General features: G+C 41.3%; 1 protein-coding gene across 3 annotated transcripts in view; it reads left to right on the top strand.

The window, feature by feature from the left end:
• LOC133616379 (BMP/retinoic acid-inducible neural-specific protein 3-like) overlaps positions 1-26,118 on the top strand; it is a 224,293-nt gene that overhangs the window by 72,914 nt on the left and 125,261 nt on the right. For all 3 annotated transcript variants that reach the window (XM_072914704.1, XM_072914706.1, XM_072914705.1), the window contains exon 2: positions 4,925-5,280. In XM_072914704.1, the coding sequence (XP_072770805.1) occupies positions 5,066-5,280 (215 nt within the window). In that variant the 5' untranslated portion in view covers positions 4,925-5,065. The remainder of the gene's footprint in view (positions 1-4,924; positions 5,281-26,118) is intronic.

Genomic DNA, 26,118 nt, shown 5'->3' with positions numbered 1-26,118 from the left:
TATTTTTGGTCGAATACGGCTCTTTCGACGTTTTTGGTTGCCGACCCCTGAACTAACTAACTAAAAATGCTTCATGGAAACACGCCATTCGGAATATTTTGACCCGATCACACGTGTTCGGATCAAACTTTCATTCCGATCGAGGTGGGTGGTTTATGCTGTTTGTCATTCGGATTGGAGCGCATGAAAACATATGTTCCGAAATTCGGGTTGAAATTAACATCAATGCGCTATACTTCTGTGTTGGAGGGGGACTAAATGTATTAGTCTCGGAATGAAGCGATTGTCTTGCTGCTGTTTCCCCACATTCAACATGTACATAAGTAGCTTCATATACTGTTGGGTGTGTTGCTCTAAGAACGAGACAAGCAAAAACAAAAGTAGTGAACAGAAGGAAAAAATTACTGTGGCAACCTCGGACAACGCTATGTTTATTTACAGCGGAAGTCACTGCTTTTCAGCACCTGCAGTGAGAAAACTCGTCCAGAAGATGGTGCCATAGCACAAACAATAACCCATCATTCCGTTTATGGTACGGTGCTTCATATGTCAAAGTAAAGTATTCCGATTTCAGGTGTGATACATGAAAATGCAATACTCAGATCATGTTTTTCAGGGTCCATGTACACAGGAACATTCTAATCCGAATTATGATCAGAATAAATTAATTGTGTACCCATGGTCAAAGGCCTACTGAAATGCGATGTTCTTATTTAAACGGGGATAGCAGGTCCATTCTATGTGTCATACTTGATCATTTCGCGATATTGCCATATTTTTGCTGAAAGGATTTAGTAGAGAACATTGACGATAAAGTTCGCAACTTTTGGTCGCTGATAAAAAAAGCCTTGCCTGTACCGGAAGTAGCAGACGATATGCGCGTGACGTCACAGGTTGTGGAGCTCCTCACATCCGCACATTGTTTACAATCATGGCCACCAGCAGCGAGAGCGATTCGGACCGAGAAAGCGACGATTTCCCCATTAATTTGAGCGAGGATGAAAGATTTGTGGATGAGGAAAGTGAGAGTGAAGGACTAGAGGGTAGTGGGAGCGATTCAGATAGGGAAGATGCTGTGAGAGGCGGGTGGGACCTGATATTCAGCTGGGAATGACTAAAACAGTAAATAAACACAAGACATATATATACTCTATTAGCCACAACACAACCAGGCTTATATTTAATATGCCACAAATTAATCCCGCATAACAAACACCTCCCCCCTCCCGTCCATATAACCCGCCAATACAACTCAAACACCTGCACAACACACTCAATCCCACAGCCCAAAGTACCGTTCACCTCCCCAAAGTTCATACAGCACATATATTTCCCCAAAGTCCCCAAAGTTACGTACGTGACATGCACATAGCGGCACGCACGTATGGGCAAGGGATCAAATGTTTGGAAGCCGCAGCTGCATGCGTACTCACGGTACCGCGTCTGCGCATCCAACTCACAGTCCTCCTGGTAAGAGTCTCTGTTGTCCCAGTTCTCCACAGGCCAATGGTAAAGCTTGACTGTCATCTTCCGGGAATGTAAACAATGAAACACCAGCTGTGTTATCCAGCACAACAGCCAGGGGGTGCATTCTACAGCGGGGGTGCGTTATCCGCTACAACACCAGCCGTAATACACCGCTTCCCACCTACAGCTTTGTTCTTTGCTGTCTCCATTGTTCATTGAACAAATTGCAAAAGATTCACCAACACAGATGTCCAGAATACTGTGGAATTTTGCGATGAAAACAGACGACTTAATAGCTGGCCACCATGCTGTCCCAAAATGTCCTCTACAATCCATGACGTCACGTGCAGGCGTCATCATACCGAGACGTTTTCAGCAGGAAATTTAAAATTGCACTTTAGAAAGCTAACCCGGCCGTATTGGCATGTGTTGCAATGTTAAGATTTCATCATTGATATATAAACTATCAGACTGCGTGGTCGGTAGTAGTGGGTTTCAGTAGGCCTTTAATGTTTGTTTTGTCTTTAAGTACAACATCTCTTGACTAGAGTAACCGGGCCATTCAAAGGTCAAACCTTTAAACGTTTTCCCTCACAACTAATTGATGGTTACTTCACAGGGACGACACATCAGCAACATTAATTTAGTTGTGTCTTGTCTGTCCATCCCAGCTGTTCTTAAGGGTAATGATTTTTCGAGTACATGTGCAAGGTTGTCAGGTTCAAACACTGATGACATCTATTAAACAGACAAGAAGCAAGGAATCATGCAGAGACAGAGTTCAATTTGGCTCAATGAGAAGAGACGTTTTGGGCTGTACTCTCGTTACAGATCCAAACTATGCTCTAAAGTCCAACCCACGTGTTCCAGTATTTATTTGGGAGGTCCCTGGTTACGTCACTGAAGCTGCTGCTGAAGGAGGTGGGGTAATTTCAGCAACCCCAGTTAGACACTATATATGATTATTCATGAAATGCAAATGTGCTGACACTCGTGATATCACCCTGTCTCTGCTTTGTCTGCGTCACGGCACTCGATGTTCTGGACACAAACACTGATACGAGACGATGTCCCTTTGCACAGATAGAAAAGTACAACTTCAGCACAATTGATAATAACTATAACAACGGCCTTTAAGCATAAGAGTTGTGTGATAAATTACACATTATTATTCTAAAAATGGTATGCTTGGGTTAACATGACAGATTTGCATCTGAATCCCACGATACATTGAGACTCTTTTGCGGTGCGATGCGTCGAGGAAGGAAACATTAGTAAAACGTTGGAGTAGCTTGTGGAGGGAACTAATGCGAGACTCAAGTCTGACCAGCAGGCAATGTTAAACGATGCACAAACTGAACTTTAACTTTTTTCGATTATATATTTTTCTCCTTTAAATAGTATGTGTGACTTGAAAATAAATATCCCATGCTCTAAATAATTTTTTAGAATATTCCAGAGCTGGATGATTTATGACAAAAAACCTAATTGCGATTTTTTTTTTTTCCCCAATGTTTTGATTTATTATTTATAGAATTATTTACCATGGTACTGTAATCTGAAAGTATATTTTTCGCTATCCTAAATAACAAAAAGAGCACACTACCAAGTCTAATGCCTTGTGTGTCACATGCATGGCCAATAAAGATGATTCTGATGTTGATTCTGATAAATAAACATATGGAAACAATTAAATATACACTCTTTTCTGTAAGTAAAGATTTTAATTAAATAAATATTAAACATTTTAAAGTGAGTGTTTTTTTCTGTTGAAAAAAAACAAGTAGGGTTGTCTTTTTTTATTTGTTTTGCCATCACGACATTCTCACGCGTTTATCCGTGTTAACGGGCTCACTTTGCGCATTCGATTTAAAGCTGAAATATTCCCACAAAAGGACATTGGGCTTTGTCATCATATTCTTTTCCCCCTAATATTTCTGATTTTGCTGTATTTCTGATTAGCAAGTAGCGGGGCTCTCTGTCTATGCTATTTTCCTGTGTGTGTAAGATAACCCTGTGGAGGGGGCGTGGTCTGCGAGCCTGCCGTTGCGCCGGCGGGGGGCAGGGGTCTTAAACGGTGGCATTGTTGTGTGTGGACACAGATAAGGTTAGATGGGCTTTACCCTGGATAACCTTACCCTTAGGTAGCTAGGTAGGTCTTTATTGTCATTGCAACAGTACAACAAAACTTTGTTTTCAGCACAAACCCGGTAAGATTAGACAAACAAACAGTGTACAGGGTTACAGAACAGAAACGCTGATGGGTCGCCACGAGGTGCCCCGTAAAAGGTGGGAAAATGGTCAAACGCTAGGGAAGAAGATGAGTAAAAAAAATACAATCTAGACTGGGCTCCTAAGGGGGCCAAGTCTGGAGTGGGAAAACAACCTCCATGCCATGCATACATAAACATGCTACATTTAATCACGACAACTCGCAACAGAGGGTGGGGGAGTTGGGTCCCTGGAGGTCGACTGCTGCTATGAAGCGCTGCCAGCCATCCATCACCCCGAAGGGGAATCAAGCGGTGGTGAAGGCGTGGGGTGGGGTGTGTGTGTGTATATGCCCATTGTCTTGGGTGTGTTGATGTAGTGTTCATGTTCATAGGCCTGGGGCCGTTCTGCATGCAAGCAAAAGTTCGACTTCAGGTGTCGTTGAGGAGGGAGGGAGATCAAAAGCGTCCATCAATGAGGTGTCCTCGGGGATGTTTTCAGAACAGCCCGCTCCTGTTGTTGGAGCGTCAAAGCCATTCGAGAGAGTCAAATCGTAGATTAGGATTTTTGTTTTTCCGCGAGCAGACATTACAATGGCTTGTCTGTTCTATTCGTCCATGCTGGCTTTCATATCCAATTTGTCCATTCGAGGGAGTCAAATTGTAGATTAGGATTTTTGTTTTTCCGCGAGCAGACATTATAATGGCTTGTCTGTTCTATTCGTCCATGCTGGCCCTCATATCCAATTTGTCCCTTACCAACTTTTCCATGATGTGATCCATCTTGCGATTCAGTTCAGAAGCCGCCCCAGTCTGTGATGCCACAGCCCGGCCCTTTAGTGTAAACGGGGTCTTAAAAGGGGCTCACTTCTTTCTGTTATATAAACGCGTTCAGGTGCTGAGAGCAATGCACAGAGCGGGACGTTTTCACCCTGTTAAAAGAGAGAAACACTTTTGATAGGCCAGGAAGAAAAGGACGCGAGGCTCAACAATTGGCGATTGGCGAACAAGTCTGTCACTCAAAAGGAAGAAAAAAAACTTCCGCCTCTTGCGATTAGGACACTGCACTAATTTAAACCTCAATGTTGATTCGATATCGATTAATCTTGCAGCCCGAGATAATTCTATAAAATATATAAATCTTGTTGACTTGAGGTTATGAAAGTTGGATATAAATAAAATATATTTTTCTATGATTCATCTGAATGCTTTGAACTTATCTTTATCTGTATGTTTCTTTCTTTCAGGTGCTTGGGGGGCTTTAAAGTGATGCAGGTCTTTCTGCTATCTGAGTGGAAGAGCCATCTTCAAACAAGTGGCTTTGGTCGTTGAATAGCCCCCCACTGCCAGCAGCACCCTCATCCCATACTTGCTCCTTTTAATTTCTGATGGCTCTATGGCCCATCTTCACCCTCAGCCTTCTATGCTGGGAGTGTTCTAGACCTGTGGAGGCAGGGGCGGCGGCCACTCTGCCAAATGACAAACCCAGGGGCCCCTTGGACTGGCTCTTGTCTGACAAAGGGCCGTTCCACCACTCGCCGGAGTACATCGACTTTGCAGAGAAAAACAGACAAGGCTTCTCTACCAGATACAAGATATACAGGCAAGTCGTCACTCTTAATTTGTAACTGCAGTCAAATCACGTTTCCTCAGATCAAAAGGCAAAGACTGTCATTTCGGAAATACATTAGCTGGCTTTCTCAACAAGCGAGAGGAAATGATCAATACTCCTTTCATATCTTCAACATCGAAGGCACTGCCAGCAGTCAATTAGCTTGGATTAGCATAGAGACTGGAAACAGGAAATAGTTATGCTGAATTAGAAAGCTACATCTTTGTAGCTCTTAAAGGAGGTATATGTAATAAGTTCATGTCAAGCCATCATTAAATGGCCCTTATATGTCAAAAGGCATTAACAAATCATGTTATTTTCGAATACCTCTATAACTGATAACAGTAGGTCAGCCGGGATATGCTCATTTCAAAATTAGATTTACAGCCCCGAAATCTTGTTATTGTTTACATTTCGGTGTCCAGCCCTCTACCGTTTGACCAATTAGAAAGCCTGTGAGTGTGTCACATCTAGGTTGCCAGTTAGGCACCGCCATCTTCGTCCAGCTACCGCCACTGGTAAAGTTACTAAACATGTCAGACCTTAGTAAATCTAAAAGGTGTCATTGCGATTCTCAACTTATTCATGACAAAGCCAGGAACAAAACGAGGATTTGTATATGGCAGGGGTGCTCATTACGTCGATCGCGATCTACCGGTCGATCTCGGAGGGTGTGTCAGTCGATCACCAGCCAGGCATTAAAAAAATAGTCCTAAAAATGAGCGATCATAAATCTTCACTATGACGTCACTTTCGTCACTTGATTGACATTCACGGCACCCGAGGGTCTTCTGAGATGACGCTGGCTGCTGCCAGCTCATTAAAATTACCGACAGGAAGGCGAGAAACACTTTATTTCAACAGACTCTGGCGCCGTACCTGTCGTCAAAACTCCAAAGACCGACTGCACAGTTGCACAATAAAAGCTCTGCTTCATCCTGCCTGCGCTACCAAAATAAGAGTCTCAGAAAGCTGGCGTGCACAAGCTAGCAAGCTACGGAGTTTGCCGACAATGCATTCCTTGTAAAGTGTATACAAAGGAGTACGGAAGCTGGACAAATAAGATGCCAAAAACCAACCACTTTCATGTGGTATTGGACAGAAAGGAGGACTTTTTTTCTCCTCCATTCGAAAATGCGGACGTTATCATCACTACTGTCTGATTCCAATCAATGCAAGTCATCAGAATCGGGTAATACACCAACTTATATTCTTGTCTTCATGAAAGAAAGGAATCTATATGTGTTAAACATGCTTGTTTTATCTTTAACCACCTTTAACTTGTTAACAATATTAACTATTTGTGTTAAACATGCTTGTATTATTTTTAACCACCTTTAACTTGTTAACAATATTAAATATGTGTTAAACATGCTTGTAATATCTTTAAACACCTTTAACATGTTAACAATATTAACTATATGTATTAAACATACTTGTATTATCATTAAACACCTTTAATGTATTAACAATATTAACTATATGTGTTAAACATGCTTGCATTATCATTAAACACCTTTAACTTGTTAACAAAAACATATATTTCATAAATAAGTAAATATAAATTATATATATGAATGAGGTAGATCCCCACGACTTGATCAATTGAAAAGTAGCTCGCCTGCAGAAAAAGTGTGAGCACCCCTGGTATAGGGGATGCCTTTGAAAGATGGAGCCAAACTTACTAATTTCCTCCTTGACAGGTAAGTAAGGCATTTAAGTTTTCTTATTACGTGTAATAAATGGAAATGGACATTTCGTAAGTAAACTAACTATATTGTCCAATCCAGTGTATGATCTTGTCTAACAAAGCTAGTATGTTTGTGCAACGAATGCTTAGTGTGATCGTGCTTCGCTCCTAGTGTAATGCTTTACATGCTAGCCCGGTCAATGACACATCGACATATAGGCTTACGGGGGAAATACAGTATATGCCCGTTAGTCTGTATTTCGAACAGGGCAAGATATATTTTCAACAAATAAAACCTATGTGGATATAGGTAGTGTCAGTGCCTATTTCCTTCTCAAAATGCTGATACGCTGAGGAAATGGGTTCCAACATTAGCACGGCTGTCATCATGGCAATGTGAAACGTATGGAGACAGCCAAATCACATGATCAAATAATTCCTCATTCATATTTGCATATTGTGGACTACATCCACCAAGTTATATGGAGCAGGGTTGGGGTGGGGGCGGGGTTTGGTGGTAGCAGGGGTGTAAAATGTAGCCCGGAAGAGTCAGGGCTGCATGGGATTCTGGGTATTTGTTCTGTTGTGTTTATGTTGCGTTAAGGTGCAGATGTTCTCCCAAAATGTGTTTGTCATTCTTGTTTGGTTTTGGTTCAAAGTGTGGCGCATTATTAGTAAGAGTCTTAAAGTTGTTTTATATGGCCACCGTCAGTGTAACCTGTGTGGCTGTTGACCAAGTATGCCTTGCTGTCACTTGCGTGTGCAAGTAGAAGATGCATACAACAAAAGGCTGGGATTGCACGCTGTTTGTATAGATTGTAGACGGCGCTGAATGCTGTACTATCATGGCACGGCCTTATTATTATTGTTAGGGTGAAAATCGGAGAATATTAATCCCGGGAGTTTTCTGCGAGAGGCACCAAAATCCGGAAATCTCCCGGGAAAATTGGGAGGGTCGGCAAGTATGCAGCTGAGCCGCATCAGAGTGATCAAAGAGCCGCATGCGGCTCCGGAGCCGCGGGTTGCCGACCCCTGCTTTAGGCTTGCCTTGGTAAAATGTCTCCTCTAGTTTTGGGAGTACATTTGGCTGCTAAGCATGCTGCTCTACATATTTTCCCCAGTATAACCATTGCTAGTGTTGGTTGTAGTTGGTTTTAGTCTTTGTTTTCTGATAGTACTGACAATAACGATATGATTGCCATTTGTTGTGATATTGTATGCAGGCATGACGTACTTCTTCTTGAAAATTATTATGTATGCAGGAGGAGTAGTGACGGCACAGTTCCACAAGAAGGCGTAGTTGCACTATGATTTATTATATATATATATATATATATATATATACATAATAACAACCAATTATACTTAAACTAAGGAAATGGAGTGTGACTAAATTCAAGAGTGTGTATGGTGTAAGACTATGTGTAGGAATTAATTGCTGAGTGTTTACCAGAAGTAATGAGTGAGAGGCAGAAGATCAGGAGGACAAGAGAGCTCGGAGGTCCGTGAAGCGAGCAGGAAATCGGGGGCAAGGTCCGTGTCCAAGCGGGTGGTCGAGATCCAACAGGCAGTCCGGGAAGCAAAGGAAACGCGGGGTGAGACGTCTTGAGACGCACAGCACGAAAACAGTACCGGGGATCTGCTGCAGGAACGACACGACACGACAATGACACACGGAGGGGAAAACAGAGAGAGAGCAGGATTGCATCAAGCAGGTATCAGGCTTACCGTACGGGAACGCAGGTCTGCATTGGCTTAAGAAGCCCAGCCAGATCATCACCGACAGGTGCGCTGATTGCATATTGAATGCAGCTGCCGGCTGCGTGACGCGTGCAGGAGAGGAGCGGCCGTGGGCGTTTCCCGAGGTGCGCTCCGCGGGGCTCCTTGAGGAATGGGCATTGGAATGCGCCCGGGCCGTGACAAAAATAGCCTAATCTAGGTGTAAAATGTGTTAGTTAGAGGTTTGTTATTGACAAAACGCTTGTCTATTCAGCTATTATGGTTACACCTAAACCCCAAGTAATAGGTAGTGTCTCGTAGTGGAAGTTTGAAGTTCCTTGGAATAGCCCAGTCGATTGAGCTGGATTCGGCGGCATATCTGGCAACCTCAGTCAGGGAGAGGGGGAGGGGACTACAGAATTTTGACCATAATTGCAGTATCATTTCTGGCCAAATTATTACATATGGCTACTTTAAATGTTGACTTTAGAATGTAAAATGTATGTACAAACCCCGTTTCCATATGAGTTGGGAAATTGTGTTAGATGTAAATATAAACGGAATACAATGACTTGCAAATCCTTTTCAACCCATATTCAATTGAATGCACTACAAAGACAAGATATTTGATGTTCAAACTCATAAACTTTATTTTTTTTTTGCAAATAATAATTAACTTAGAATTGCATGGCTGCAACACGTGCCAAAGTAGTTGGGAAAGGGCATGTTCACCACTGTGTTACATGGCCTTTCCTTTTAACAACACTCAGTAAACGTTTGGGAACTGAGGAGACACATTTTTTAAGCTTCTCAGGTGGAATTCTTTCCCATTCTTGCTTGATGTACAGCTTAAGTTGTTCAACAGTCCGCGGGTCTCCGTTGTGGTATTTTAGGCTTCATAATGCGCCACACATTTTCAATGGGAGACAGGTCAGGACTACAGGCAGGCCAGTCTAGTACCCGCACTCTTTTACTATGAAGCCACGTTGTTGTAACCCGTGGCTTGGCATTGTCTTGTTGAAATAAGCAGGGGCGTCCAAGGTAACGTTGCTTGGATGGCAACATATGTTGCTCCAAAACCTGTATGTACCTTTCAGCATTAATGGCGCTTTCACAGATGTGTAAGTTACCCATGTCTTGGGCACTAATACACCCCCATACCATCACAGATGCTGGATTTTCAACTTTGCGCCTATAACAATCCGGATGGTTATTTTCCTCTTTGGTCCTGAGAACACGACGTCCACAGTTTCCAAAAAACAATTTGAAATGTGGACTCGTCAGACCACAGAACACTTTTCCACTTTGTATCAGTCCATCTTAGATGAGCTCAGGCCCAGCGAAGCCGACGGCGTTTCTGGGTGTTGTTGATAAACGGTTTTCGCCTTGCATAGGAGAGTTTTAACTTGCACTTAAAGATGTAGCGACCAACTGTAGTTACTGACAGTGGGTTTTTGAAGTGTTCCTGAGCCCATGTGGTGATATCCTTTACACACTGATGTCGCTTGTTGATGCAGTACAGCCTGAGGGATCAAAGGTCACGGGCTTAGCTTCTTACGTGCAGTGATTTCTCCAGATTCTCTGAACCCTTTGATGATATTACGGACCGTAGATGGTGAAATCCCTAAATTCCTTGCAATAGCTGGTTGAGAACGTTTTTTCTTAAACTGTTCAACAATTTGTTCCTGCATTTGTTGACAAAGTGGTGACCCTCGCCCCATCCTTGTTTGTGAATGACTGAGCATTTCACGGGATCTACTTTTATACCCAATCATGGCACCCACCTGTTCCCAATTAGCCTGCACACCTGTGGGATGTTCCAAATAAGTGTTTGATGAGCATTCCTCAACTTTATCAGTATTCATTGCCACCTTTCCCAACTTATTTGTCACGTGTTGCTGGCATCAAATTCTAAAGTTAATGATTATGTTATGATCCGCTGCCCGGATCATATATTTTGTTTACGTTTTCAAGATACTTGTGTTTTTGGTTAGTTTTGGACTCCTTGAGTACCTGTTTTGTACACCTGAGTTTGTTGCCATGGCTGCTTATTATTTTCACTTGCCGCGTTTGTTCCCGACACGCACCTGTTTGTCATCACTGACATTATTATTTAAGCCTGTCCTCCCTGTCATTCGTTCTGGCTTCGTAGTTTGTTTTCGTGCAACAGTTGACGACTTTTGTTCCTGCTCTGTACCTGTTAGCTTCCATGCTAAATTCCTTTGTTTTTACCTTCTAGCTCCCATACTAGCTCTTTTAGTTTTTGCCTTATGTGCTATGAGCATCCTTGTTCTTTGTTCCAGTATAATTTAGTCCGGTAAATAAATCATTTATTTTACCTTCACGCTGTGTCCGAAGTCCGTTGCATCCTGGGAGAACGAAACCCCGCATCACCATGCGCCCCGGTCGTCACAGATTATTTGCAAAAAAAAAAAAATGTTTATCAGTTTGAACATCAAATATGTTGTCTTTGTAGCATATTCAACTGAATATGGGTTGAAAATGATTTGCAAATCATTGCATTCCGTTTATATTTACATCTAACACAATTTCCCAACTCATATGGAAACGGGGTTTGTATATATATATATATATATATATATATATATATATATATATATATATATATATATATATATATATATATATATATATATATATATATATATATATATATATATATATATATATATATATATATATATATATACTATAAAACATTTTTTTTAAATAATACTTTTTATATTTGAAAATGTTAAACATGTTCCTGAACAATTTTGTGAAATTATCATTTGTCTCAGAATAGTTCATGTTGTATTTTGTAGAATATTTACCATATTATTGTTACTTAAAAAAAATTGTTTTTCTGGCACCACATTGAGGCTGCGGGACCTTTTAAGACCTCACTGTCGTGTTTGTATACTCATGTTTTTTTTCAAACTAAACAAAGTTGATGCTAATCAACATCGTGCGTTATCCTTTCATCCAGATGAGAATCGATAGTGAACAGAACCGTGAAGCAGAATTTGAGAATGGAATGGGAATCCTGAATAACTCCACCTGTAACTACAGTATGCTTGAGCTGACCTATGCTTTATGGCCTTATTGATGTAGTGCCACATTAGGAGTGTTTAATATTTCCCTCCCTGGCAAAAAGGTAGTTGTCCACTGGAGCTGAGCAGCATGGGCGGCAAGATTAATAGTCTTATCATGTGGGCATGTGATTAGAGAGCTCTTAGTACTTATTACTCCACATTATCACAGAATCCCCTGAGAGGATTCTGTCAGCTGCAGGGTTCTGTTTGAGGCCCTCCAGATTACCACAAGGTGGCATTGATTAATAGTGATGATATTACAAGGAAAAATAGCCTGTGAATCTTTCTTAATTAAATTCACTAGCATTCTGTCTCGCTCAATTTCAGAGACCGTTCTGACAAAAAAAAACAGGAGGGTAAGGCTGCGGAAATTGTTGTGTTATACCGTTCGGGCAAATCATACCTGATGTGTGTGAAAGTGTAAAAAGTGGTGAGAGGAAATTTTAAAAGCATTCACCCAGAGAGGTTTCATTAAATATTCATCAGGTTATTTTTGCAAAAGAGAGTGGGACCCACTGTAGTGTAATATCCTTGCCCTCAGTATTCAAACAATGTTCATTTTGTGTAATGCTGCTAAATTGAGCATTTTGAAAAAAAAAAAAGGGAAGTTTAAAAACTTCACAAAGTGAAATAAAGCGAAGTCGTCGTAACCCGCGATTGGAAAAACACGTCCTCAAACGCGGTTTGTATTTATAGGTTTTTGGTTTTAATGACGACGGTCGTCAGTGGAAAGCACTTTCACCCTTTCCTCATCAAATTTAACTGACTTCTCCAAAGCTCTGGGAGTTATGTCTTTGTACGGGGAAGGATTTTACTGTAAATTATGTCTTCCAAGACACCTGGGGAAGGTCGGGTCAAGTCAGCACATCGCAGACAACTTTAAAAAAACATATTGATGGAACTACGCTCACACGTTCACACACAGGGTCCGTTTGTCCTGTTGGGTAATGTCCTGATTTAACCAAACCTTCTCCAACATAGATAGTTATCCAACTTATGTGTATAAGCAATTGGCCAGGGGTCGGCAACCCCAAATGTTGAAAGAGCCTTATTGGACCAAAAATACAAAAACAAATCTGTCTGGAGCCGCAAAAAATTAAAAGCCATATTACATACAGATAGTGTGTCATGAGATATAAATTGAATTAATATGACTTAAAGGAAACTAAATGAGCTCAAATATAGCTACAAATGAGGCATAATTATGCAATATGTACATAAAGCTAGCCTAAATAGCATGTTAGCATCGATTAGCTCGCAGTCATGCAGTGACCAAATATGTCTGATTAGCACTCCACACAAGTTGATAACATCAACAAAACTCACCTTTGTGGATTCACAAAGCTCTCTGGAGCTTTTTCAAAAATGTATGAAAAAGGGAAAAAGTTGAGGGGAAAAAAATATATTTTTTGTTTTAATATGGTTTCTGTAGGAGGACAAACATGACACAAACCTCCGTAATTGTTATAAAGCACATTGTTTGTATTAAACATGCTTCACTGATTCGAGTATTTGGCGAGCGCTGTTTTGTCCTACTAATTTTGGCAGTCCTTGAACTCACCTTAGTTTGTTTACATGTATATCTTTCTGCGACTTTCTACGACGTGTTTTATGCCACTTCTTTTTCTGTCTCATGTTGTCCACCAAAAGCAACTTTGTTATATCAACAGCAGCCGCTCGCTCTTTCTCACCTGCGCCAACACATGCACATATGGCACTTAGCCAGTGATGCGTTTACAGCCACACAAAAAGTCGGACAACTCCAACACCACACATAAAGTGTCATTCCAGGTCGTTACGCTATGATTTACCAATCAAATGTGTGCTTTTTCTAGTGTCATTTATTAGGAATCTTAATTTATAAATATTAATCATGAAATGCTGTTAGTATATTAAATAAATACTAATAAAAAAATCCAGAAAATGGATGGATGGATGGAGATTGAACTTGTAATTTAGTCAGGTTTGGGACAGGTGTGCTGCTGGTGTAGCCACAGTGTGCACGTCTGATGTTGCTCACATGGGCTCCACTGAATGCTCAGGGAGTTTGTGCGTTTGCTCACACACATGAAAAATTAGAGGGAACATATGTTTCTCCAAAACTTGTATGTACCTTTCAGCAACTTCTAAAGGCTTAGTGGCCATATGTGTGGACAGCACCTTTTAGCTCTTATTTTCAAAATTGTGTACACTACTGAATTGGGGTCTTATGGCCACTTATGTGGACACTTATACTGCAATCAGGTGGCTTCAGAAGAGTATAACATACAATGGAATTTGGAAAAAAAAAAGTGTAAAAATAAGAATTAGCATGTCACTAAACATGAAGTACACATTTGTGTACTTATGGACTAAGTACATCATATCATAAGATGATGCTTAGTTTTTATTCTAATTAGGGTCCAATAAGCCCAAATACCAAAGAGAAATAAAAAAAGCATGTAAACAAACAGCTTGGGCCTTAAGAGGTTAATTAATGGCGCCTTCACAGATGTGTAAGTTACCCTTGCATTGGGCACTAATACACCCCCATACCATCACAGATGCTGGATTTTGAACTTTGTGCCTGTAACAGTCCGGATGGTTCTTTTCCTCTTTAGTCCGGAGGACATGACGTCCACAGTTTTAAAAAACAATTTGAAATGTGGACTCGTCAGACCACAGAACACTTTAAACTTTGTATCAGTCCATCTTAGATGAGCTCGGGCCCAGCGAAGCCAGCGGCGTTTCTGGGTGTTGTTGATAAATGGCTTTCGGTTTGCATAGTAGAATTTTAACTTGCACTTACAGACGTAGTGACAAACTTCAGTTACTGACAGTGGGTTTCTGAAGTGTTCCTGAGCCCATGTAGTGATATCCTTTACACACTGATGTCGCTTTTTGATGCAGTACCGCCTGAGGGATCGAAGGTCCATAATATCATCGCTTACGTGGAGTGATTTCTCCAAATTCTCTGAACCTTTTGATGATATTACGAACCATAGATGGTGAAATCCCTAAATTCCTTGCAATAGCTCGTTGAGAAATGTTGTTCTCAAACTGTTGGACAATTTGCTCACGCATTTGTTGACAAAGTGGTGACCCTCGCCCCGTCCTTGTTTGTGAATGACTGAGCATTTCACAGAAGCTGCGTTTATACCCAATACCTAAGTGTTTGATGAGCATTCCTCAAATTTTTTGCCACTTGTGCCAGCTTTTTTGAATCATGTTGCAGGCATCAAATTCCAAATGAGCTAATATTTGCAAAAAATAACAAAGTTTGCCATTTAGAACGTTAAGTATCTTGTCTTTGCAGTCTATTCAATTGAATATAAGTTGAAAAGGATTTGCAAATCATTGTATTCTGTTTTTATTTACAATTTACACAACGTGCCAACTTCACTGGTTTTGGGGTTTGTACAAGCAATTGGAAAACATTATTTATTATTTAATAGGTCTGGGCAATATATCGATTTTATCAATACATTCAAGTATTTTTAGAGGATTTAAAGAATAAAAAAAATCTATATTTTTCGTAGTTTCCACCCTTCACCTTATTTTCTTAGCAGAGATTCACACACCTCGAGCAAAACATAGCTGATGCTAACGCAAACGAGAGCAAGCTGTTTTTTTTCCAATGAAATGAAAAGTGTTGTCAGTAGTTTGGTTTTGGGGCACGCTGCGAAGTTTGCTTAACAAAGGCAGCAGCACAACAAACTTATTCCAGGATCTGAAACCAAAGCCTCGAACCGAGTGCAGGAAATGCAACTCTTTATGAGGCGGACATAACCGCAACTAACTCCAGCTAAAATACAGCTTACTGTGGTAAAATCATTTGCACAAGATACCATGGATGGTGAGAAAGAAACACTGAGATGTGTGAATCAGAATCACAATCAGAAATACTTTATTAATCCCTGATAGGAAATCAAGATTTTAAAATAATTAAGATTAAAAAAAAGCCTGTGTTTTTCCACTTACTGAAACTATTGTCTTCTTAATGTCTTACTCAATTATTCATTTGCATAAAATCTATATGTCTAAATTCTTGTTTACTGAAGTATTTTATTCAAGACAGAAGTTTTAAATTTGCACCTTATTAATCCAAATGTTTTGGAGGTTGTTATTTATTTGCATGTAATGTGCAATGTTACATTTTCATTTACAGAAGTATTTTATTCAAGACATGCATTGCTTCCCAGAGGAAGGTCTTACTTTCGTTATTTGAAAAGGATTCCGTTTAAAAATACAATTGTATTCGGTCTTAAAAGACCAACATTATACAAATTAGAATTTTGCTAAGAATAAGCTGCAGTGTAGAGTATGTAGTGTCATTTAATTTTTGATCAAAAGAACTAAAAAAAAAAAAATGTTTTTTTAATTATCTATGTCAGTTTTTGGAGGTTATTATTTATTTGCATGCAATGTCCAATGCTACATTTTTGTTGACAGAAGTATTTTATTTAAGGCATATATATTGCTTACCAGAGGAAGGTCTTACTTTAGTTCTTTGGAAAGTATTCAGTTTAAAATTACAATTATATTCAGTTTTAAAAGAACAGCATTATACAAAATAGAAGAGGCAATTCCTGAAGGAATTGCGTGTGAATGCTCCAATGCTGAAGTTGAACTGAAATGCTGACAGAATGTAGTATGAATGTAAGAATAGTTTGAATGTTGAAGAGCTGACGCTGAACTGAAATGCTAATGGAGCGTAGGATGAATGTAGAAATTGTTTATAGCTGAAATGGTTTGAATGTTGGAATGGTTTGAACGTTGGAATGGTTTGAACATTGGAATGGTTTGAACGTTGGAATGGTTTGAACGTTGGAATGGTTTGAATGTTGAAGAGTTTGAATTTCCAGGGAAACCAGAATTTGGTTTGGAACTTGGGAAAGTGTTCATTTGAATGTCCAGGATTGTCATGTCTGTGTGATCATGTTTTGTTTTAGTCATCTTCGATTTTGTTTTTGGACTTTTTGCGCACTTTTGTTTTGTTTTGTCACCATAGCAACCATTAGTTTTCACCTGTCACGTCACGCACCTGTTTCATGTTTTGAGTCACGCACCTGCTTTCACTAATCATGTCTATAGTATTTAAGTTCATTGTTTTCAGTTTGTCGTTCTGGCGACATCTCACATTTATGCTCTGTACATTCCTGACATTTGTTTTCATGTCCATCCTTCATGCTGCTATTTTTGTCCAAGCCAAGTAAGTTTTTGTTTATTAATGCTATAGTCTTTTGGTTTCATAGTTTGTTCTCCGCCACTGTGCGCGCTTTTCGTTTGTACTTTTTTTGCTATAGTCTTTTGGTTTCATAGTTTGTTCTCCGCCATTGTGCGCGCTTTTTGTTTGTACTTTTCTTTGATATATTAAATAAATCATGTACTTGCATTCCCGTCTCGCCCGAGCCAACTTTCCGTTGCCTTCTAGAAAAACTAAACCCCAGGACCAAGTCATGACATTGATGAGTGCAACTTGGAAAACGGTCCCATTCATTTCAATGGGAACTTACTGGGAATTTTGGGAAAAGCGAGATTTTTTTTAAAATTATTAGGAGCATGAATGTCCTGAATGAGCTGAATTGGTTGGTGTTGGAATTGTTTAAATCGGTCAAGAAATGTTGAATTAGTAACAGTTTTTGATTGAGAAATTCCTGAAATTTCTGGAAAACCGGGAATTTTCCTAGTTCTTTAACCAACTTTGGGTTTTGTCCTGAATATGAGGAGTGTTTTGATGGTGGAACGGTTGAAATGGGTTGAAAAATGTGAAAGGAGTAGTCGAACTTAAGGGTGGAAATAGGTTACCAAAAACACGGGAATTCCTGGAAATGTGTTGAATGTGGAAAACTGGTAGTTTGAATGTCCAGGATGATTTGAATGTGTTATGGTTTGAATAGGTTTAAGAATGTAGGAATTGTGGAAGTTTGAAAAATGGCCAATTCATTTTGAATGGGGAAAATGCAAAAAAAAAAAAAAAAGGAATTATGGGAAATCCGGGAATTTTTTTTATAGAATTGTTGAAGTAGAGCACACAATTCCTGAACAGGCTGAACATTTTGAAATTTGATTTTGCATATTTTGTGTGTTTGCCATTAAAAACATAGTTTTGTTTGACAAAAAAGGGCGGCAAACAAACAAACAAAAACAAAAACATAAAAAAAACTAAAACATTTTGAAATGAGGAATAGATGTGAAGTTGATGTAGACTCCAGAGATTTAAGCGTTAAATATAAAATGTATGTATACCCTGGCACACCATTATCATAATTTCATGACCCAAGCGAAACACTTTCTACACTTTTATACTGAAATAAATACACCTACAACGTATTAAATAAAAAATATAGATAAAAACTACCAGCAGCGGTAAAGTTTAGATCCATGAAGGAAAGAAGAAAGTGAATTAATGTTTATAACTGAATACATTTACATATGCATACAAATTTGTTTTCTTTTGTATTATTTTTTTTAATGAATTAAATAACGTTTATGACAACCTTTTTCCAGGATAATGCATACGTTTATCATTTGTTTTCAAAACGCTTACAAAAAAGTGGGACCCCAAAAATTTACTGTGGGACCCCATTTTCATGACATTTTGAAAATTCCTAGCGCCAACACTGCTGTCAACAGAGGAGAAAAAATGCTTTATTTAAATAAATATATTATTTATAAAGCAAGTTCAAGTATCATTGGCAAATTTTCACCTAGTCCCGGCCTTGGCACGCATATATGTGTCCTCTTTTTGGGATTTCAGAATATGGTCAGCCAAATGTCGGCCATATCACCCAGGTCTATTATTTAAGTGTACGACACTGCGACGTACATCTGCAAATGGGCAGTATTTGATGTTAAACTATTTATTTTAGTTAACTGTGCCATCCATCCATCCATCTTCTTCCGCTTATCCGAGGTCGGGTCGCGGGGGCAGCAGCCTAAGCAGGGAATCCCAGACTTCCCTCTCCCCAGCCACTTCATCCAGCTCCTCCCGGGGGATCCCAAGGCGTTCCCAGGCCAGCCGGGAGACATAGTCTTCCCAACGTGTCCTGGGTCTTCCCCGTGGCCTCCTACCGGTCGGACGTGCCCAAAAAAACTCCCGAGGGAGGCGTTCGGGTGGCATCCTGACCAGATGCCCGAACCACCTCATCTGCCTCCTCTCCATGTGGAGGAGCAGAGGCTTTACTTTGAGCTCCTCCCTGATGACAGAGCTTCTCACCCTATCGCTAAGGGAGAGCCCCGCCACCTGGCGGAGGAAACTCATTTCGGCCGCTTGTACCCGTGATCTTGTCCTTTCGGTCATAATCCAAAGCTCATGACCATAGGTGAGGATGGGAACGTAGATCAAACGTAGCCACTTTGTCCAGCTCTTCCCGGGGGATCCCGAGGCGTTCCCAGGCCAGCCGGGAGACATAGTCTTCCCAACGTGTCCTGGGTCTTCCCCGTGGCCTCCTATCGGTCTGACGTGCCCGAAAAACCTCCCGAGGGAAGCGTTCGGGTGGCATCCTGACCAGATGCCCGAACCACCTCATCTGGCTCCTCTCCATGTGGAGGAGCAGCGGCTTTACTTTGAGCTCCTCCCGGATGACAGAGCTTCTCACCCTATCTCTAAGGGAGAGCCCCGCCACCCGGCGGAGGAAACTAATTTTGGCCGCTTGTACCCGTGATCTTTTATTTTTGGTCATAATTCAAAGCTCATGACCATAGGTGAGGATATGAACGTAGGTTGAACGTGGCCACTTCGTCCAGCTCTTCCCGGGGGATCCCGAGGCGTTCCCAGGCCAGCCGGGAGACATAGTCTTCCCAACGTGTCCTGGGTCTTCCCCCTGGCCTCCTACCGGTCGGACGTGCCCGAAAAACCTCCCTAAGGACGCGTTCGGGTGGCATCCTGACCAGATGCCCGAACCACCTCATCTGGCTCCTCTCGATGTGGAGGAGCAGCGGCTTTACTTTGAGCTCCTCCCGGATGACAGAACTTCTCACCCTATCTCTAAGGGAGAGCCCCACCACCCGGCGGAGGAAACTCATTTCGGCCGCTTGTACCCGTGATCTTGTCCTTTCGGTCATAATCCAAAGCTCATGACCATAGGTGAGGATGGGAACATAGATCGACCGGTAAATTGAGAGCTTTGTCTTCCGGCTCATCTCCTTCTTCACCACAACGGATCGATACAGCGTCCGCATTACTGAAGACGCCGCACAGATCTCACGATCCACTCTTCCCTCACTCGTGCACAAGACTCTGAGGTACTTGAACTCCTCCACTTGGGGCAAGATCTCCTCCCCAACCCGGGAGATGGCACTCTACCCTTTTCCGTGCGAGAACCATGGACTCGGACTTGGAGGTGCTGATTCTCATCCCAGTCGCTTCACACTCGGCTGCGAACCGATCCAGCGAGAGCTGAAGATCCTGGTCAGATGAAGTCATCAGGACCACATCATCTGCAAAAAGCAAGACCTAATCCTGCAGCCACCAAACCAGATACCCTTAACGCCCTGACTGCGCCTAGAAATTCTGTCCATAAAAGTTATGAACAGAATCGGTGACAAAGGGCAGCCTTGGCGGAGTCCAACCCTCACTGGAAACGTGTCCGACTTACTGCTGGCGATGTGGACCAAGCTCTGACACTGATCGTACAGGGAGCGGACCGCCACAATCAGACAGTCCGATACCCCATACTCTCTGAGCACTCCCCACAGGACTTCCCAGGGTACACGATTGAATGCCTTCTCCAAGTCCACAAAGCACATGTAGACTGGTTGGGCAAACTCCCATGCACCCTCAAGGACCCTGCCGAGAGTATAGAGCTGGTCCACAGTTACACGACCAGGACGAAAACCACACTGTTCCTCCTGAATCCGAGGTTCGACAACTGTCCCTTAACCATTAAAATACCTAAATAAAAATATTCATGCGAAATAAGGTACACAATACAGATTGCATTTTTTCCTGTCCTTCATATGAAGGGTAGTCAACAACTAGAGCAGAACAAATAAAGGTTGCAGAGAACAAATAACTGGATGTTAGACAGAATAAACGTGTCAGACTGTTTGGCTGAATGGCAGTATTACCGGTAGTTTATTTCTCAAACCATAGCCCATGAGACTTTCCCGCTAATTAAGTTGTTACTCTATCAAAATAGCAGCTCACTGGTAGATATAATAGCTCTTCAAGTACAATGAGCATCAGCACATTAGTCAAACCACAGGGGAGTGTGCAGGTGCTCTGAAAAGAGGTTAGGTGAGTGTTTTTACAGCCCAGCCCTCCGGCGCTTCCTCTCAAGTCTGTGAATATTTTTTGTTGATGTTCTCTGTTGTTTGTACTATGAGATTTTCCTCAGAGGTTTCAGCCAATTCAACCCATTTGAGGTAACTATTAAAGGGAGACTGCACCTGTTTTGGAATGTTGCCTATTATTCACATATGTGTTTCTCTTTTTTTATGCATTCTAATTTGTAATATATGGCAAATAAGAGGTAGATAAAAATGAAGCTAATGGATATCATGTATTGTGCCTAGAGATGTCTGATGATATCGGACAGCCGATATCATCGGCCGATAAATGCTTTAAAATGTAATATCGGAAATTATCGGTATCTAGGGATGATACTCGAAACCGGTTTTCCCGGTTGTTCGATAAGAAAAGAACTGAGTCCTCGGACTCAAATCCCTTTTTGAGAACCGGTACCCGTTATGGAGACCACTATAGTAAAGAAAAAGAGTTGGTTCTTTATTCGAATCCCTGGGAACGAATCCTGTCCCGACCAGGGACATCACAAGAAATGACGTCACGTAGCTCAGTCATTAGGCGCAGATAGGGAAAGCAGGAAAAATAATGGACCGGAAAAAGCGTTCCAAGGTATAATAAAGTTCAAAACAAAAATGTATAATCCAATGAATAACTTTACTGAGAGATTTGAGCAGGGTACAAACACATGACAGACACTTTTACGACCAACCGGAAACATAGCAACCAGGCTAGCAACGCACCTACTTTACGGCAGCTGTCGCAACGTTCTTAAAGCAACCGCAGCACATACATATATATACAACATATATCTCCCTTTTTTTAACTGTTGTTTTCCTTTCCTTGTAAACAAAACAAAATCACACTGTATATGTGTTGTCTGTCTAATTGTAAATAATGCAGACGAGGCGTGTTGGCTGAGTTCTTGACGTTTACTTTCACAGCGTGCTCATAACCTCATTCTTAGCTGCCGGCGTGGCGACATGCAACAACACTTTTCGGGGCTACCGCGCAAGCTCGTCACTCCCGTTGCATGCTGGGTAGTGTAGTTGTTATATCCCCTAGCTCATAACATCACATCTTTCCCCCTATAAAGAAATAATGTTAACTCAATAAAGTGTATTTCTTTTTTTAGCTTTAACTTTTCATTTTTTAGCATTGTAACCACATTTGCAAACAACTTTTCTTTTCATAGAATTGTCTTTCAATAAAGAAATAAAGTGCAAAAATGTCAAAGCATCATAACAAACAGTTATGTTCCAATAGCAGCAGAAGTGCACTTTTTGGAGAGCTGTATTATTTTCTGTTTTGTGCCCAAGGGACTGGTTTTATTTAACACTATATTATTATTTATACACCTATAGTGATCACGGAGACAGGTTGTTTTTGTGTTACTGTATATATTTGTTTTTTCTGAAAAATCCCACTTAATATACTTTGGGTAACAACAGTCAATATGTATTTATTTTATTTAATTTTTTTAGGTGGGTAACAATCAATATTTATTTACTTATTAGATTTTATTTACTTCTTATACAATAAAAGTGAGCTTTTGTTCAACCAAATATTGTGTGTTTTTTTCCATATACAACAACCTGTCTGGACTCGATAAGAGAACCGATAAGGAATCGGTTCGATAAGAGGATTCGATAATAGGCTCGAACTCGATAATTTCTTACCAAACATAATCCCTATCGGTATCGGTTTCAAAAAGTAAAATGTATTACTTTTTAAAACGCCGCTGTGTACACGGACGTAGGGAGAAGTACAGAGCGCCAATAAACCTTAAAGGCACTGCCTTTGCGTGCCGGCCCAATCACATAATATCTACGGCTTTTCACACACACAAGTGAATGCAAAGCCTACTTGGTCAACAGCCATACAGGTCACACTGAGGGTGGCCGTATAAACAACTTTAACACTGTTTCAAATATGCGCCACACTGTGAACCCACACCAAACAAGAATGACAAACGGGAGAACATCCGCACAGTAACACAACATAAACACAACAGAACAAATACCAAGAACCCCTTGCAGCACTAACTCTTCCGGGACGCTGCAATATACACACCCCCCCCCCTCCACCTCAACACCACCCCGCCCACTTCAACCTCCTCATGCTCTCTCAGGGAGAGCATGTCCAAAATTCCAGGCTGCTGTTTTGAGGCGTGTTAAAAAAAAGAATGCACTTTGTGACTTCAATAATAAAAATCTGGCAGTGCCATGTTGGCACTTTTTTCCGTAACTTGAGTTGATTTATTTTGGAAAACCTTGTTGCATTGTTTAATGCATCCAGCGGGGCATCACAACAAAATTAGGCATAATAATGTGTTAATTCCACGACTGTATATATCGGTATCGGTTGATATCGGAATCGGTAATTAAGAGTTGGACAATATCGGAATGTCGGATATCGGCAAAAAAGACATTATCGGACATCTCTACTAAATACGTGTACGCTTTAGAATCCGATTAGTTGACTAATCGTTAAGATAGTCGATGATTAGTTGACTAGTTGGAGCCCTACTGTTAGTAATTTTACTACAGTGCTTGCAGTGGTTTGATTTCTTATCACATAATCAGAAAGTACAAAAAGGAACTTTTGAGCTTGGATTAAATGTACTAACTAACCTACTCAGTGGCCTAGTGGTTAGAGTGTCCGCCCTGAGATCGGTAGGTCGTGAGTTCAAACCCCGGCCGAGTCATACCAAAGACTATAAAAATGGGACCCATTACCTCCCTGCTTGGCACTCAGCATCAAGGGTTGGAATTGGGGGTTAAATCACCAAAAATGATTCCCGGGCGCGGTCACCGCTGCTGCCCACTGCTCCCCTCACCTCCCAGGGGGTGGACAAGGGGATGGGTCAAATGCAGAGGATACATTTCACCAGTACAATCATTGGTACTTTAACTTTAACTTTAACTATTCGTACTAAACGTTGGCAATGACACCAAATGTAGATCTAAGCGATGTCGGTGCAATGAAATATCGAGTAATAATGACTTGGCAGTTTGTAAATCAGCCGGTGAACCCATTTCATTTCCCTTCCTACTTCCAGGACAAACCATTTGGCCTGTCGGTGCTACGAGATAAGACGGTGCGAGCTTATCGCAGTCAATGATAACCGAAGAAAACGGACCGCAGCAAGGATTTGGGGATTTGTGAATTCTCTTTCTGTACCTGTTCTCTGCCCCCTCACTCTCTCCCGTTCACGCCCTCTCGGCATACTCGTCCTGTCGCCCAGGACGTGCGGTGGCTTTAAATAGTGCTTTCACGCTGCAGTGTGTAACTCGAGAGACACCGTGTCCCTTTTGAAGAGGTCATTCTATGTGTTATGGCATCAAACCTCGGGAAGATGAATAATATCACTTCAATTTACTACTCTATGGCCATACGTTCTGCTACTAATATTTCTTTAGAATGACTAAATATGATACTTATACAACATTAGATTAGTGAAAAATCAACCGACAGATTTGTAGATTTTCTCTGACCTTCCGCTTTCATTTCTGTGTCGTATTTCATACCCTATTGCATGGGTGTCAAACTCTGGCCCGCGGGCTAAATTTGGCCCGCCGTGTAATTTCACTTGGCCCTTGAGGCGATATCAAATTAACACTAGAGCTGGCTAATTCTCATACTTGCCAACCCTCTCGAGAGACTATCAAATTTCAGTGCCCCTCCCGAAAATCGTCACGTACGCTTTCCGAGTGCTGGCCAAGTCACATATGTGCAGCTTCTGCACGCACACACAAGTGAATGCAAAGCATCCTTGATCAACAGCCATACAGGTTACACCGAGGGTGGTCGTATTAACAACTTTAACACTATTACAAATATATGCCACACTGTGAACCCACACCAAACAAGAATGACAAACACATTTCGGGAGAACATCCGCACCGTAACACAACATAAACACAACAGAACAAATACCCAGAACACCTTGCAGCCCTAACTCTTCCGGGCTGCAATATACACCCCGGCTACCACCAAACCCCGCCCACCTCAACCGACGCATGAAGGGAGGGCGGGAGGGGTTTGGTGGTAGCGGGGGTGTACATTGCAGCCCGGAAGAGTTAGGGCTGCAGATATACGTCGAGATATAATGACTGATGAACACCTTCGTTCATTAATGAAGGTTGCCTCAGCTCAAAGCCTGAGCCCCGACATTAATGAACTTGCATCCAAGAAAAGATGGCAGGTATCTGGCTTGGGCACATCAGATTAGATCAGTGTGTTGCAAACTGAGCAGTTTCAAGTCCTGAATGGTTGGTTTATTCATTGTTATTTTATTTTCAAATTTATTAGCCTGTGGAAAAAGTTAATATTTAACTCAGAAGGCTGCAAATAGAAAAGAGACATTACATTTTTATTTAAATTGTATTTCATATGCCATTGATATTTTTTAATTATTATTATTATTTGAAACTCGATCCTGCATGTCACTATAAAGTTATATAAGCCTTGCTTGTTCAATATTCAATGCAAAACTTGTTTGGGTCCCTATTAAAAGGTTAATTTGTTCAACCTTGGCCCGCGGCTTTGTTCAGTTTTAAATTTTGGCTCACTCTGTATTTGGGTTTGACACCCCCTGCCCTATTGTATTTACAATTTGTTTTATTGTAACCAATGGGTGGTTGAGTTTTCCTCATCACTCCTGGTTTACTGTGATCTACACCCTTTCAAAAGGCCACACTTGTACCATTGATCATCACTAGCCATGCTAGAGTGCCCTGTTCCTGATTAGAATTTTGGAGGAGAGACAGAATATCAGTTTATTGAACTACATTTGACTCTACAGTGTTGGTTAATAAATACCTTTGGTTGTTTTATTTAGTGGTGCCGAAATTAAGCCCATCCATCTTCTTCCGTTTATCCGAGGTCGGGTCGTGGGGGCATTAGCCTAAGCAGGGAAGCCCAGACTTTCCTCTCCCCAGCCACTTCGTCCAGCTCTTCCCGGGGGATCCCGAGGTGTTCCCAGGCCAGCCGGGAGACATAGTCTTACCAACGTGTCCTGGGTCTTCCCCGTGGCCTCCTACCGGTCGGACGTGCCCTAAACACCTCCCTAGGGAGGCGTTCGGGTGGCATCCTGA

This window comes from Nerophis lumbriciformis, linkage group LG14 (assembly GCF_033978685.3).
Source record: "Nerophis lumbriciformis linkage group LG14, RoL_Nlum_v2.1, whole genome shotgun sequence".
Taxonomy (NCBI): domain Eukaryota; kingdom Metazoa; phylum Chordata; class Actinopteri; order Syngnathiformes; family Syngnathidae; genus Nerophis; species Nerophis lumbriciformis.
Note: the sequence above shows the minus strand (reverse complement) of the source record. Positions and strands in the feature narration are given on the sequence as shown.